The sequence below is a fragment of the Nerophis lumbriciformis genome, linkage group LG34, assembly GCF_033978685.3.
Source record: "Nerophis lumbriciformis linkage group LG34, RoL_Nlum_v2.1, whole genome shotgun sequence".
Taxonomy (NCBI): domain Eukaryota; kingdom Metazoa; phylum Chordata; class Actinopteri; order Syngnathiformes; family Syngnathidae; genus Nerophis; species Nerophis lumbriciformis.
Genome location: NC_084581.2, coordinates 18707501 through 18720782, shown reverse-complemented (window position 1 = coordinate 18720782; position 13282 = coordinate 18707501). Strand labels below are relative to the sequence as shown.

The window sequence follows — 13282 nt, the reverse complement described above, 5'->3', positions numbered from 1 at the left end:
TCGCAGTTCCACACTGACACGACCAGCCACGCAACAAACTCAAAAGTACTGTAAGAAGAAAAAACAATGCAATGACTGCAAACCACAAACACAAAGTTTGAGCACAATATGTAGGTTCCTACAGTGGAAAGATCCGTCATACTGACCGACTAACCCTATGTGCTGGTCTTTATGGGAATGTGGTTTTCCTTCAGGCAAAACAATATCGCTTTGGTCCACTGGCACCGGCAAAATCAACCAAAACTGAAAGTTCTTAAGTGGGGCTTTAAGAACGTAATCTCTTTTTGTGCAGAGATGACGGGAAGGAAGGCCTAAAGTTCTACACCAATCCTTCCTACTTTTTCGACCTGTGGCGAGAGAAGATGCTGCAGGACACGGAAGACAAGCGCAAGGAGAGGCGGAAACAGAAGGTAGGTCCCGTTAAAACTCGATATGTGGTAACTCGCCTTGTTTGCACCAAGCGGTATAGTTGGAATCTTTTCGCATTTCGTTGCATTGTAAAAAATTGTGAAATATCGAAAACACACTGTTTAACTTTTCGTTTGATTAGTAATCGTTTTTTGTTGTTACGATAATACTCCTGTACTGACCTGAATATAAGACAATATTTTTTGTCTGGAAGGGCTTAAAAAGATAGGTTGTCCTTTATCCGGGTTTAGATCCTCCTAATCCAGTGTCGTCTGCAGTGGACATTTGTTTTTGGTCAATTTCTTTAGCAAAAAACCGCCGTGATGCAAAACACAAATTTCCACTGCAGAGGACGTTGGTTCTCAGTAGGGTATAAACAAGCAGTTTTCGCCAGACCAGTGAGTCAGAGATGTTTTTCATGTCGCTCACATTTTACGCAGACCAACATCCAGAGATCTGCTGTAAAAAAAAATTGAGCGGAGTAGTCTTATATTCTGGACAATAAAGTAATTACTCACGTCACAGTGGAAACATGACCAAGATCATGGTTACTGATCTGTAGTGCCAGCTGGTCCGCTTGATGAAAACACAGCTCGGCGCAAAGAACAAAGGACTATGTGTGATGGTAGTGATTTCCTAGAAAATACAAAGCATAACCCAAGGGTCCCCAAACTACGGCCCGCGGGCCAGATGCGGCCCGCCAGCGTCCAAAATCCAGCCCGCGGGAAGTCCCAAGTTAAAATGATTATTTTTTAAAATCTGTATAGGTTGATTGGCAACACTAAATTGGCCCTAGTGTGAATGTGAGTGTGAATGTTGTATGTCTATCTGTGTTGGCCCTGTGATGAGATGGCGACTTGTCCAGGGTGTACTCCGCCTTCCGCCCGAATGCAGCTGGCTCCAGCACCCCCTGTGACCTCAAAAGGGACAAGCGGTAGAAAATGGATGGATTGATGTCCTTTCTAATCCATTTTCTACCGCTTGTTACTCTTGGAGTCTCCTAGCCGCTCAGGCAAATTATATTGTCTAAAAATGCATTTTCCCATCGATAACGTGACATCATCGCGCTCGGAATATATATATATATACATATATATACAGTGTGTATATATATATATATATATATATATATATATATATATATATATATATATATATATATATATATATTAATATATATATTAATATATATAGTCTAGGTTTATGTGGTTTATCCGTTATACAGTGCTCAATACAGTAGGTCAGGAAAAAACACAGAGGCTATTTCATCCCTACAAGCCTGTTTTGCAGGTTTCCCTGCTCTTCAGGGGATTTTGTAATATATACAATATAATAAAATCCCCTGAAGAGCACGGAAACCTGCGAAACAGGCTTGCAGGAAAAAACACAGAGGCTATTTCATCCCTACAAGCCTGTTTCACAGGTTTTCCTGCTCTTCAGGGGATTTCATACTATATATAATATAATAAAATCCCCTGAAGAACAGGGAAACCTGCGAAACAGGCTTGTAGGGATGAAATAACCTCTGTGTTTTTTCCTGACCTAACGTGTGCATATATATACATATATATATATATATATATATATATATATATATATATATATATATATATATATATATATATATATACACACACATATATATATATATATATATATATATATATATATATATATATATATATATATATACACAGCCCGGCCCCCGGACAGAATTTTTTAACCCAATGCGGTCCCCGAGTCAAAAAGTTTGGGGACCCCTGGCATAACCGATTGAAATGACTCAGTTCATGTTAGGGCTATTCAACTGGCTGCCCGTGGGCCAAATCTGACCCATGCAGGAAGGACATCATTTGGGAGAGGCTAACATTTTTGCAAATTCCTGCAAACACTAGAGCGCTCCTGTTGTACAGAGGAACTTAGGGCAGTGTAAACACATGGCAGATCACTGCATTTAACATTTTAACCTCTTAAAGGCTATCATCCACTGGAGTGGACACTTATAGTCTGCATAACGGGAAAAAAACAAATGTCCGCTGCAGAGGATGCTGGTTCTCAAAAAGCGAATATCAGAATATCAACAAAACAATTCAGTTGAATAGACCTAATTTATGTGTACACTATCTGACATTTTTACTTTTATGAATCAACACTTCCACCAGTCAACCTTGCTAGTTACGACTTGATTTGTGATCTTTACACATAATTAGTTGTCTATTCCAGGGCATTATGCACCACTTTTCTGCCTCCGTGCACACACACACACACACACACACACACACACACACACACACACACACACACACACACACACACACAGGCCTTGCATGCAATCTGATCAGTCATGATTTGTTCACAGGCAACATAACACATGAATATCTTCATAACAATTCCAAGAGGGGTAGAGGCGAGAACGAGATGCTTCGACGTTTAAATATGCAGATGCGTTTTTAAATGTAAAATTCATCAGAGAAGCGTCACAGTGCGTAATATTTTACATGCGTCACAGGGTTAGGTTGTTATGCTTGTTTATGGCAGAGGCGCCCTCCAGTGATTTCATTCTAATTAAAGCCCCGGGTGGGCTGAGCTCGTAAAAAAAAGCCAAGCTCATTTCCCCCTATTCGACACACTGGCAGTTATTAGACAGACCCCACCAAGAGAGGGGGCGGGGTGGGATTTGAGGCATTACATTCACATATTTCAAGAGTGGTCAAGTAAACATAATGATTGCATGGCGTTGCATCATTTTCCTTGCATTTCAGATGATCACCTATATTTTGCAGTAAACAGAATCTGACACACAAATTGATGACAACCTCCCATCTTTTTTCTTCACGGCCCGTCTAACTTTGCAGCTGTGTAAAAAATAACGGATAGATGATTAACAAGGACAATATATCCATGGTGTTAAGCCTCTAAATCCAAATCGTCATTTACAAAGTGCACCCTGCCAACTATGTGTAAACAGAGTGGACTCTCTGAACTTCCCATAGCGTCTTTTTCATTTTAGATAGGAAACTAGTTGAGACTGACTCAACAACACCTTTGCTGGTTGCAGTCAAGTACTGCACTCCATTTCGCTTCAACGGCCTTAAAGGGGAACTGCACTTTTTTGGAATTTTGCCTATTGTTCACAATCATAATGAAAGACCAGAACACACATGTCTTTTTTTTTTAGGATTCTAAAGATGATAAAAAAAAACGCTTGCAAAATGCGGCTAATAGGAGTCACCATTGTAGCCTTCAAAAAAAGCCCTCTAAAACAATTTCAAAACCCGCCATCAACCTGTTATGTATATGCTCCAAATATATATAGAATGTAATAAGAGACACGTTCATAACAATATGTAATATGTTGAATATTTACCGAATTTGGTCATTTTATGCATTACCGAAACTTCTTTCCTCAGCGCATTTATTTCCATTTCCATAGCAGCACATTTCCGACTTCCACCAACAAATTTGTGTTCCTACTTCCGGAAACAAACGCGAGTGTGTTTCAATAATGGCAGACTTGGTAACAAAAAAAGAATACGACTATTTTTGGACAAATGAGAATTCATAGTCTTATCTTTTTGAAGCTGAATATACGGAGCATGAACTGCTGGTTATAGACGCAAAATCAAAGAGAGCGTGAAATGCAATATTGTAATATGTTCAATATTTACCGTATTTGGTCATTTTATGCATTACCAGAACTTCTTTCCTCAACGCATTTATTTCCGTTTCCATAGCAGCACATTTCCGACTTACGGCAACAAATGTGTGTTCCTACTCCCGGAAACAAACGTGAGTGTGTTTTAATAATGGCAGACTTGGTAACAGACAAAGAAGACAACTATTTTTGGACGAATGAGGATTCATAGGCTTATCGTTTTGAAGCTGAATATAGGGAGGATGAACTGCTGGTTATAGAAGCAAAATCAAAGAGAGAGTGAAACGTTGGAGCAGACGAAAGCCGAGAGAGTGAGATCGGCATGACTTGGCGGTGCAAATGTGGAACTTGGAGACAAGCTACGCCGACGTAAATGGCGTGCGTACCCAAACTAAACCTGAAAAAAAGGTCTCAGGCAAGCTGGACTACACAGACGTCCATCGAATGAGTCACTTTAATATTGATCATGATACATGCAGCACGTCATGCTTGTTATTACTTTACAAACGCTGTCGAGCTAGCTGTCTACAAACAAAACATGAAATGTGGGCTAATAGTTTACAGATACTGTAATATTATTGTTCATGTTTTTCAGCCAGTACAGATTGGTGTTTTATCTCATTGTGTTGTGCATTACAAACTCAAAAGCCATTCATCTTATGACGCAGTAGCTAGCTTAAGGCTAATGTCATTGCAAGATGATGTGTTACTACACTAGAAAAACAGTTTGCGCTTACAATAACAATGTCGTTACAGCTTGGTTATTCTATCAATCAATCAAAAGTTTACTTATATAGCCCTAAATCACGAGAGATAGAACATGTTAAAAGAGAAAGTAAGCAGATATTAACAGTAAATGAACAAGTAGATTAATAATTCATTTTCTACCACTTGTACTTAATTATGTTGACAAAATAATAGAATGATAAATGACACAACATGTTACTGCATATGTCAGCAGCTAAATTAGGATCCTTTGTTTGTTTACTTACTACTAAAAGACAAGTTGTCTTGTATCTTCACTATTTTATTTAAGGACTTAACTGCAATAAGAAACATATCGGTATGTTTAATGTACCCTAAGTTTTTTTGTTAAAATAAAGCCAATAATGCAATTTTTGCGGTCCCCTTTATTTAGAAAAGTACCAAAAAGTATAGAAATAATTTTGGTACCGGTACCGCTACCAAAATATTGGTATTGGGACAACACCAGTACACGCGCACCCTGCTCCCTGCCTCAGACCGCCAAGAAATTTTTATCCAACATAATCAGTAGTAATCGTGAAAAATATATACACTTTAAAAAGCATATATGTTCTGTTAAACCGCAAATAGAAACATAAGCTAGCCGGTGGTGTTCTTGTTATATTTTTCGGTTTAATAACTGTTAACTGCGAGCAAGTTGCAAACAGCCCGTTTAATCAGCAATCAGCTTTTTTTTTAGTCAATTATTACGCCCACTCTGGAGCTTTGTTCAAGATTATACTGTAGGCCTCAAATATGGAATGGCAGTCTTAAATCAAAGTAATCTCCTGAGAGCCAGCATGCTCTAGAGTGGACATTTGAGTTTTTGCATAACAAGGCTAATTCTTTCTGAAAATTGCAACTCTGACAAAACAAATACACCAGAATTGAGGAGGATGTACTTGTAGATTGGATACCTGGATTATGCAGGGGTACCTAATGAAGTGGCCGACGCTGCAGCGGCCAGGGATTAGCGGCTAGTGACAAATGAGGAGCACCGCAATGGAGACCTACAGTACACGGAGTCCTGATCTCATTAGCATCTTGTTAGCCTCAACGGATTAGCTGGAGGATATTTTCCGAGCCAGTCGGTCAGAAGACAACCCTGATTTTTTATCATAGTACAGTAACCGTAAATTTTGCGAGTGGCGAGAATGGAGTAGCCTCAATCCACAAAAATTTCCTTTTTAACCCCTTGTCCGGGGTTGCTATGGCAACAAGTCAAGTCCAATCAAGAGGCAGCAGGCTTGAGCAGAGTGATGGAGACATACAGTTATTGAAAATTGACGGGCTGAAAAATTTGCAGCTAAGGACAACAGATCATGTAAGAAATATATATGTGTCGGTTAAAACTGTGAAGGGTGAGTTCCATCAATGATTGCCAAAAAATACAGTGAAAATTCTGACGTCAAACACAATATTTTGTAAAAAATATGCTTAAATCTCATGAGACTTCAGCTTTAAAGGCTAAAGTGTGCTTTTCTGCCTTTGGGATGTCGCCTCAAATAGGTGACGATAACCATAAATCCAGGAATAGAGCTTAGAGCTCTTTTTCTTTATACATGCATTCTTTTGCATGTATAATCTCTTTTTTTTGAGTCTCTTTGCGTGTGCAAAATTAGCAACGATTAATAAGAAACTATATTTAGTTGTGATTAATCAAAAATAATCAACTCAGCCCTGTGATCGAGCTGATCCAAAAAAAAATGTATCATTCGACAGCACAAGTAAATGTTAATTACACAAATTAGTTTCACCAAGCAGTGGTTAGCATCAAAAGTAATACCTATAAAATGTCACTAGGTGGCAGTATAGCTTTGCAAGCACCTACTCAGTGGCCTAGTGGTTAGAGTGTCCGCCTTGAGATCGGTAGGTTGTGAGTTCAAACCCCGGCCGAGTCATACCAAAGACTATAAAAATGGGACCCATTAAAATGATTCCCGGGCGCGGCACCGCAGTTGCCCACTGTTCCCCTCACCTCCCAGGGGGTGAACAAGGAGATGGGTCAAATGCAGAGGACACATTTCACCACACCTAGTGTGTATGTGACAATCATTGGTACTTTAACTCAACTTCAACTTAACTTACTGTCGGCACACCAGGCACTGATATTACCAATGCCAGGCAGGGAAGAATGAAAATACACAACATTTGCAACCAATTTTGTTCAAAATTATGCCAACTCAATCTTTGTTCTTTCCGTGTTTTCTTTCTGTTTTGTTTAGTACTGCAGCTCGTTTAGGCAGCAAGCTCGGCACCCTCTACTAACCTTGTTGCTTCGCCCTAACAAAATCTTGCAAATTGATTTAAATTCCTATGTTTTTGGTTGGGTTTTTATGTAAAATGTTCTTCTTGACGTAGTATTACTCTAAAAATGCGCAGTATGCACAAATAACATTAGAATAACAGTAAACAGAAGTTTTCCTTTATAAATGCCTCACCTCTAAAAGGTGCATGTTCCTCTCTACAGTTGGGTAACGCCCCAAGTAGGGCTGCAATGACTAATTAATTAATAAAAAGCTTTGATTTATATTCTCTTACTCTAATCAATTTTTTTATGAGTGTAACTAAACAAAATTGATCAAATCCGGACAGTATGGTGTGCCTGGAACTTTAATTACACGGACATAGTTTCCACACGGTCGCCGCAATAGAGCACACTTGAAAGCGGTGTTTTCTTTCTGTTTTGATTAGTACTGCAGCCCGTTTAGGCAGCAAGCTCGGCACCCTCCACCGACCTTGTTGCTTCGCCCAAACAGAATATTGCAAATTGATTAAATTCCATATAAAAGTTGTATATTAGGATCAATCCTCGTTTTTCTTCATCCCACCTATGCTTCTCAGTTTGTCCTCCGCATTCCATTCTAACCTTTTATAACATCTGTGCAGCTGGAAATGCCTTATCATGCGTGTCCCGAGGGCCTTATAAGCGTCCTCTCCGAAACCCCTTCTCCTCCTCCTTTCCTCACCCACCCGGAGGTAAGCTCTTCTCCCCCCAGAATGTCCTCTTTGCCAGGGCATCTGCTTTCCACGCAGTGAAGCCTGCAGCCCGACTCTAAAGCACCCCCTCAGCGCTCCTCCAGTAAGCGCCGCAACACTTGACTAACTGTATGCAACTCATCTTTATCTCCTATTGATCTCCCATTATGTATATGCCGCCTCATATATAGAGTCGAGTCTTAAAAGTCGAAGCGTGCGGAATACAAATCCTGTACACTGCTTTGAAAGAGGAGCTCTCCTCCTCTCCAAATGTGGGTTGAAATGCCAATTTTTCCGTATGACTTTAAATATCACTCCAATAAATCACTGCGTACCTCCACTTAAAAGAATAGATGCCACGCCATGCATAAACGCCCCCTCCCTTTTGTTTAGAAATAAAAGTGATTAAAGTTCATGTAAAAGTAAAATCTCCCTCTGTAAAGCTGAAGTGAACTTTTCAAAGATAAATCATAAATATTAGCATTATTAAAAATAAATATATTGTTACTATAAATGCTTAATAGTATTTTATTTATTTTTTGCCAGAGCGAGTTAATCACATTCATGTTTTTGGTTTGGTTTTTACGCAAGATGTTCTTCTTGACGCAATGTTACTCTAAAAATGTACAGTATGCACAAATAACATTAGAATGACAGTAAACAGAAGCTTTCTGTTATAAATGCCTCACCTCTAATAGTGAAGTGAATTATATTTATATAGCGCTTTTCTCTAGTGACTCAAAGCGCTTTACATAGTGAAACCCAATATCTAAGTTACATTTAAACCAGTGTGGGTGCCACTGGGAGCAGGTGGGTAAAGTGTCTTGCCCAAGGACACAACGGCAGTGACTACGATGGCGGAAGCGGGAATCGAACCTGGAACCCTCAAGTTGCTGGCACGGCCACTCTACCAACCGAGCTATGCCGCCCCAATAGGTGCCTATTGATTTATATTCTCTTAATCCGATCAATTTTTTACGAGTGTAACGAAACAAAATTGATCAAATCCGGACAGCATGGTGTGCCTGGAACTTTAAATACACGGACATAGTCTCCACATGGGCGCCGCAATAGAGCACACTTGAAAGCGGCGATGCCGTGATCTGTAAGGTGGCGTTTTGTTTTCTTAATGGCTGTTTTTATTTTATTGATGCACAGTGCAATTTTAGTGTTCATGATGTGTATTTATTAAAAGAATTGTGGTTATAGTAAGCAGAATAATTGTTGTATATTTCAACAATTTTCCCTAAAATGCGCATTGAGGCTAAAAAGTATGTTTTATCCAATTACTCGGTTAATCAAACAAACGATTAATACAAATAATCAATAGCTGCAGCCATAGCCCCAATTAGTTTGTACAGCAGCAAAGCATAATGTTGTTGTTTTTTTTGGTGCCTATTAGCTATGCACGCATGTTATTATTTACCCATTAGCTTAGCCACAGTTCTGCTGACTCGATCACACTAAACATGCATAATTCTACACACGTTTACAGTCATATATAGGGCTGACCATTGATTTCTGTCAGTAGTAGTTCTGTAGTAGCTCTATAGCAGACCTGGGCAAATTAAGGCCCGGGGGCCGCATGTGGCCTGTTAAGCTTTTCAATCTGGCCCGCCGGACATTCCCAAATATTTTTTTTAGATCTTTAAGATGGAAACTGTAGCTGCCATTATGATGTGCAGTGATGTTTTCAAATGACCGTAAGTCTTGAACTAAACAAAGTATTTCAATGGTTGGAATCTGCGCTTTTGCATGATATACTTGTTACTATGGTAATCTAATTAGTTACTATGATAATCTAATTAGTTACTATGGTAATCTAAATCACAGCAGCTCAGACGAGGCACCAAGCAGTGTGGGTGGGGAGCGTTTCCACAGAGATTTCAGAGCGGCCAGCTTGAAATGTGGGTGTCAGGGACAGACACAGAAGGAGATTTTTACAACAAAGTTCTAAAGCTTAGTGATATATCAGATACATTAGATTGTAGGTGGGGGTTTTTTTTACCCTTCGTGTTCATATTTCGCTGTTTGTTGCATTTTTGTTACGTTTCGCTTGGTTTTATAATATGTAGGGAAAAAAAATGTTCAAGTACATTTCATGTACATTCTGGGTGTGTCATTCAGTAAACAAATTAAAAATTCCATTCCGTTTTTTCAGACGGTCTGTCATAACGTTTTTAGCATTCAATCAGACATTATTGTGAGTTTTTGTATTTGTGTTCTTAAAAATAGATATACCGGCCCCCAGACACATTTTTTTCTCTAAATGTGGCCCCCCGAGTCCAAATAATTGCCCAGGCCTGCTCTATAGCATTACAAGGTGCCGCCATGCAACATTATTTAGCTACTGTAAAGAGATGCCAGTCACATTTCATGTTCACACGCCACACAACATAATATGTAAGAATAAGGACATGCTATGCTATGTGCAGTAGGTAGCAGCTTAGGCACATTAATAAGTCACGTGTTCACCTGCATGAGTGTTTTGAATGCATTCCCTTCCACCTATAGGTGTCCTCGATTCCAGGATGATCTTGTTTGCACCATACCTTACAGCTCTATTATTTTGTGTGTGTGTGTGTGTGTGTGTGTGTGTGTGTGTGTGTGTGTGTGTGTGTGTGTGTGTGTGTGTGTGTGTGTGTGTGTGTGTGTGTGCTCCACACTCTATTCTCTTCACTTTGCATTATCGCGGCCTCCTCTGTTGCTGTGAGCGTTTTCTGTCTAACAGCACTTTTACCTTTTGTTGTCTCGCTCGCCCTCGCCACCGACGCTTGTTTATGCTCCCATGTTGTTCAAGCGTGTGCTGCAGTGTTGTGTTCCTCTTTGACCCTATTCCACCCCGATGCTTCTCCTATTGTTTTTTTGTTGTTGTTTCTTATAGTTGCAGGACCCCCGCATGTATGATCAGGTCTATAGGTACTTAGACCTTCCTGGGCAGGTATGTGACAAATAACAGCGATTCTTATTGTGTGTTTTTTGTTTGATGTTTGTGCTAAAATAAAATATTGCGTGTGCACTGAAATGTTAGGCATGTCTAGGAGGTAAGGAGTGCTGAAGTGATTTTCTTAAAAAAAACCGATGCAGTTCTCATTTAAATATGAACATTTGGTTAACAAGTCTGTGAGCACTCCCTGTTCTGAAGCTTATTTCATTAATTTATGCTGAATCGACTCCTTTGTTCAGTTCCAGTTTATTTGGAACATGCATACGATACAATGTAATGCATCACACAATTCCAGTTGATTCGTGACAGCACGTCCGAAAAGGAGTAGGAAGAAGCAGAGCTTATTTAATCCTACCCCTTTTCATACCATAGCAATTTTATCCAATTTCATTGTTCTCTGTAACAGAACAGTGAACAAATAAATAATAAATAAATAATATACCATAGTAAGCAAAAAAATATTAAATACATAAATAATCTTTGTCTCAATAAAAAAAAGGGGGAAAAAAGGGTTCAAGATGTTCATCATAATTATTGTTCTGTGTACTTTGTGAACATTTGTATTTTGAACAGTCTCTTAAAGTGAATCATATTAGTGCTTTGTTTGATTTCTTTGGTTAATCTATTCCATAATTTAATTCCACATACTGATATACTAAAGGTTTTAAGTGTGGTACGAGCATACAAATGTTTTAAATTAGATTTTCCTCTAAGGTTATATTTCTCCTTTTTTGTTGAGAAGAATTGCTGTACATTCTTGGGTAGCAGGTTATAGTTTGCTTTATACATAATTTTAGCTGTTTGCAAATGCACCAAATCGTTGAATTTCAATAATTGTGATTTAATAAATAAAGGGTTTGTATGTTCTCTACATCCAACATTATGTATGTTTCCAATTGATCTTTTTTGTAACACAGTTAGTGAATGTTGGATTGTTTGTGTGCCTTTTAGCAAAGAAAAATCAATGGTTTCTCAAACCGTTTCTTTTCAAAAAATAATGTTCTCCCGTTGCTTATCATCACGGTTTAGCTTCAATTCTGCAAAGGAACATTTGATTTAATTTTTAACTCAGTAAATCTTAAGGTCATACTTTAATTATTTTTCATATGTTGCTCTAATATAGGGTTGCTCAAATATTTTGCCTTCAACTGCCAAAGAGGAAAATGTGCTAACGGACCAGGGGCCAAACAGCAATTTCAAGCGTACGGTAGCATTATTAGTACTGTAGGGTTGGGCATCGATGGAAACCAGGTCTCACATTCCAATTCTCCTGGAACCGTCCAAATTTTTAAACGTCCATTCCTATTTTCGACACTCTGTCCGCCGACCAAAATAATTAGCTGCTAACTGTATCTCCATACACGGTGTGGAGCCACTCCCCTATAGGTTCATAATCCTCCATTGTGGCAAATAAACACAATTTTTCACAAGTATTCGCATCACTGGAGGACGAGGCTAAACATGTTGCACAGAGCAAGCAGATGCATAATCCTAATCGCTAAGCTAGACGCTTGAAACAACACAAGAACTAAGTGCTTAGTAAAGTTTAGGAAGCGTATATAAAACTGCGATGCAGCAGAAAATAAGCAGTTATTAACAAAAAATTAACAAGTAGATTGATAAGAGTCGAGAGAGGATAATGTAACAGCTGTTGGGCTGTTCTGTTGCTGTTTAGCAGCCACTGCTGGGCATTCTCGGAAAAGAAAGATGGATCCATTCATAAATCAGTAGTGTTGATACCAAGGGTAGTATCAGTATATGATTAATACTAGAGTTATTAGAGCTTATTATGTCCTTTTTCTTCATGTTTACACATTCGGGGAATAAGAGACCAGGAGGACTTTGAGGGTAAAAACCAAAGGATTTCAATGAGTAGAAGATTTTTTGCTTTTGTTTACTAATTGTGTAATATTGATTTACCATAGTTTCGATCAAACAATTGTATGTAATAAAATAAAATAAAATAAAGTACTTTAAATATGATGTTAATATTGTTAAACTGTCAAGAGCACTCACAGTAAGTATATTTAAAAAATGACAGTTAATACATATTTGACTCATGGAGGATCTGTATTGAAATGGGCTGCATAAATCCCTGACATATAAACAACAGGATATGTGTAAATGTTTTTTTTATAAGGTTTTCAAAAATAAAGTAAAACTTTTGTGAAAGTGTACTACTGTGGAAAGAAACTTCATAGCATTTATATTCAAGTTCAAAGGATTTATATATATATATATATATATATATATATATATATATATATATATATATATATATATATATATATATATATATATATACATACACACAATACAGGCCAAACGTTTGGACACACCTTCTTCTCATTCAATGCGTTTTCTTTATTTTCATGACTATTTACATTGTAGATTGTCACTGAAGGCATCAAAACTATGAATGAACACATGTGGAGTTATGTAAAGGTGAAATAACTGAAAACATGTTTTATATTCTAGTTTCTTCAAAATAGCCACCCTTTTGCTCTGGTTACTTTTTTGCACACTCTAGGCATTCTCTCAATGAGCTT

At 38.2% G+C, this 13282-nt stretch overlaps 1 protein-coding gene across 2 annotated transcripts in view; it reads left to right on the top strand.

Moving 5' to 3' along the window:
• Positions 1 to 13282, top strand: part of wasf1 (WASP family member 1) — a 114459-nt gene that overhangs the window by 91526 nt on the left and 9651 nt on the right. Inside the window, exons 5-6 of one of the 2 annotated variants that reach the window (XM_061929844.2) lie at positions 293 to 410; positions 10671 to 10727. In XM_061929844.2, the coding sequence (XP_061785828.2) occupies positions 293 to 410; positions 10671 to 10727 (175 nt within the window). The remainder of the gene's footprint in view (positions 1 to 292; positions 411 to 10670; positions 10728 to 13282) is intronic. The other variant, XM_061929845.2, reaches the window with a different exon arrangement.